General features: G+C 51.0%; 2 protein-coding genes across 2 annotated transcripts; one reads left to right on the forward strand and one right to left on the reverse strand.

Annotated features, from left to right (window-relative positions):
- Position 1: 1 nt before the first annotated feature.
- ENH_00029480 (hypothetical protein) lies at positions 2 to 213 on the forward strand (the record flags this gene model as incomplete). The annotated part of the gene is made up of 1 exon (XM_013580045.1): positions 2 to 213. A coding segment is annotated over one exon (212 nt), but the record flags the coding sequence as incomplete, so codon positions are not given.
- A 1,577-nt stretch (positions 214 to 1,790) lies between these two features.
- ENH_00029490 (folylpolyglutamate synthase, putative) lies at positions 1,791 to 2,838 on the reverse strand (the record flags this gene model as incomplete). Its single annotated transcript, XM_013580046.1, has 4 exons — positions 1,791 to 1,852; positions 2,062 to 2,184; positions 2,309 to 2,448; positions 2,747 to 2,838. Coding segments are annotated over 4 exons (417 nt in total), but the record flags the coding sequence as incomplete, so codon positions are not given.
- Positions 2,839 to 3,233: the final 395 nt, after the last annotated feature.

Below are 3,233 nucleotides of genomic sequence, written 5' to 3' on the forward strand. Positions count from 1 at the left end.
GCAGCAGCAGCAGCAGCAGCAGCAGCAGCAGCAGCAGCAGCAGCAGCAGCAGCGAGAGCTGCTGCTGCAGCAGGCGTCCGCGCGGCTCGACCCGCGCTGCAGGTGCAGCAAGAGCAGCAGCAAACCAAACAGCAGCAGCAGCAGCAAGAGCTGCAGCAGCAAGAGCTGCAGCAGCAAGAGCTGCAGCAGCAAGAGCTGCTGCAGAACCCCTAAGAGCAGCAGCAATCTTCTGCCGCAATTCAAGCAGTAACAGCAGCAGCAGCAGCTGCTGCTGCTGCTGAAGCAGCTGCTGCTGCTGCTGAAGTTCTCTCACAGCAGTCACAGGCTTGTTTCATTAGCAGCAGCAGCAACAGGTCTTGCTGCCTCTGCAGCTGCTGCTGCTGCTGCAGCGGCTAGTCCTTCAGCAGCCATCGCTGTACTTTTTCCCAATCGGCAGCAGCAGGAGCTGCAGCACGAGCTTCTCTGTTGCTGCAGCAGCTGCAGCAGCAGCAGCAGCAGAAGCAGCAGCAGCAAATCATCGCAATCCCCCCCTCTGCCTGTAGCTGTTCCGTCTCCTATCGGACTCCCGCAAGAAAGCAGCTGCAGCAGCAGCAGCTGCAGCAGCCGCTGCTGCTGCTGCTGCAAGAACAGCAGCATCTGCTCCAGTAGCAGCTGCAGCAGCAACTGCAGCAGCAGCAACTGCAGCAGCAGCAGCAGCGCGCCAAAGCCTGCTGCTGGCTCCTGCTGCAAGAACAGCTTAAGGTGTATGTACACCTGAAAGCTAAATCACAGGTTTATTTCCTTTAAGCAATCAACGACAGCAGCAGCAGCAGCAGCAGCAGCAGCAGCAGTAGCAGCAGCAATAAACTGTAGAAGCAGCAGCAACTGTAGCAGCAGCAGCAGCAACCGCAGCGTACTCAGCTGCAGCAACAAGCGCACAAGCAGCAGCAGCAGCAACTGCATAGGAAGCAGCAGCAAGAGTAACTGCAGCAGAAGCAGCAGCAGCAGCAGCAGCAGCAGCTTGGGCTGCACCGGCAATGCTTGTAGCAGCTGCAGCAACAGCAGCAAGAGCGATGGAAGCAGCAGCAGCAACTGCAGCAGCAGCAGCAAACTGCCGCTGCTGCGCGAGCAGCAGCAGCAAGCTGCCGTTGGGGGCAGATACAGTGGACCTAATCCTGAAACCCTAAACCCTAAACCCTAAACCCTAAACCCTAAACCCTAAACCCTAAACCCTAAGGCCAGGCGCTGCATGCAGCCCTCTGAGCTGGAGATACACCTGAAGGCCCAACTGGGCTCAGCAGCAGCAGCAAATACACCGCAGCAACTCAGCTCTAAAGCAAAATAAATAAATAAATAAATAAATAAATAAATAAATAAATAAATAAATAAATAAATAAATAAATAAATAACAATAAATAAATAAATAACTAAACAAATGTTTATTCAATTGTCTATTTAGGCTTTTCAATGCCGCAACAAATCTAAGCAGCTGCTGCCTATTGTAAAATTGGCCCCACAAATGCCCTGCAGCAGCAGCAGCAGCTGCTGCTGCTGCTGTTGCGGCAGCAGCAGCAGCAGCAGCTGCTGCTGCTGCTGCGGCTGCCGCGGCTGCAGCTGTTGCTGCTGTAGCTACAAGAGCAGCAGCAGCTGCTGCTGTACCTGGTGCTGCTGCTGCTGCTGTACCTGGTGCTGCTGCTGCTGCTGTACCTGGTGCTGCTGCTGCTGCTGTACCTGGTAATGCTGCTGCTGCTGCTGCTGCTGCTGTTGCAGCAGCAGCTGCTGCTGCTGTTGCAGCAGCAGCTGCTGCTGCCTCATGCTTCGTCGTCTGACTGGTCAGGGCACCTCTCGTTCATATCCACGGGGTCTATGGGTCCTGCGAAAAACCCTAAACCCTAAACCCTAAACCCTTAACCCTAAACCCCTGGCCGTAAACCCCAAACCCTAATGCCTGAACCCTAGGCTCTGCGTCAGCGCTGTGTTACTTGATGACACTCCTGCACCCTCAGCCAAAACCCTAAACCCTAAACCCTGAACCCTGGACTCCAAACCCTAAACCCTAAACCCTAAACCCTAAGCCTTCACCTTCTGCGAGTCCCAGGGTTTGCATAACCTCCCTCATCATAAAGAAGGTGCCGCAAACCACCAAAACTGAACCCTCAGCAGCAGCAGTTTTAAACGCCTTCCGCAGCAGCAGCGGCAGAGTCCCTGCAGCAGCAGCAGCAGCAGCAGCAGCAAATTCAGCAGCAGCAAGTGGCACTCGGTAGCAGCGCATGCAGCAACAGCAGCAGCAGCTGCAGCAGCAACAGCAGCAGCAGCAGCAGCTCCTCACCTTTTTCGATCTGCGCCGCGAGCGCCATCACGTCCACTTGCTGCTGCTGCTGCTGCTGCTGCTGCTGCTGCTGCTGCTGCGTCTCCTGAGAAAGCCAACGGTGGGTTTCTTTAATTCCTTCTTCAACGAGAGGAAGAAGACTAAAAACAAAAAGAGACAAAAGAAAAAGGAGACACTTAAAAAGGGACAGCAGCAGCAGCAGCAGCAGCAGCAGCAGCTGCTGCTGCTGCTGCTGCTGCTGCTGCTGCTGCAAAAACAGAGACAGAAGGGCAAAAGCAATCGAACAAAAGCTGAAACAAAGGAGACAAAAAGGAGACAAAAAAGGGACAAATAGAAGACAAAAAGGAGACAAAAAAGGGACAAATAAAAGAAAAAAAGAAATAAAAGAAATAAAAAGAAATAAAAAGAAACAAAAAATAAAAAGAAATAAAAACGGACTTGTCTGCAAACTTCGGGTCCTCTTTTAGCTGCTGGTAAATTTGTGCTGCAGTTTGGCAGCGGGGGTGATCTGCTGTGACAATGTGAACTCCCTAAAAAATAAAAATAAAAACAAATAAATTAAATAAATTAAATAAATTAAATAAATTGAATTAAATAAATAAAATAAATAAATAAATAAAAGAAATAAAGGAAATAAATAAATAGAAGGGAAAAAATGAGTGAAAGAGATTTAAAAACCGATTTAAGGGGGTTTAAATAAGCCCTTTTACGCCGATTTAGGGTTTAGGGTTTAGGGTTTAGGGTTTAGGGTTTGGACTTGGAGGCGGTTGTTGAGGGGAAAACAAAAGTGCCCCAAAAGGGGCTGGAGGAGGAGCTAGGGTTTGGGCTTTGGGGCGCAGGCGTGTTGGGCCCGCAGGGCCTAGGGTTTAGGGTTTAGGGTTTAGGGTTTAGGGTTTAGGGTTTGGACTTGGAGGCGGTTGTTGAG

The sequence above is a fragment of the Eimeria necatrix genome, genomic scaffold (assembly GCF_000499385.1).
Source record: "Eimeria necatrix Houghton genomic scaffold, Enh_scaff2159, whole genome shotgun sequence".
Lineage (NCBI taxonomy): Eukaryota > Apicomplexa > Conoidasida > Eucoccidiorida > Eimeriidae > Eimeria > Eimeria necatrix.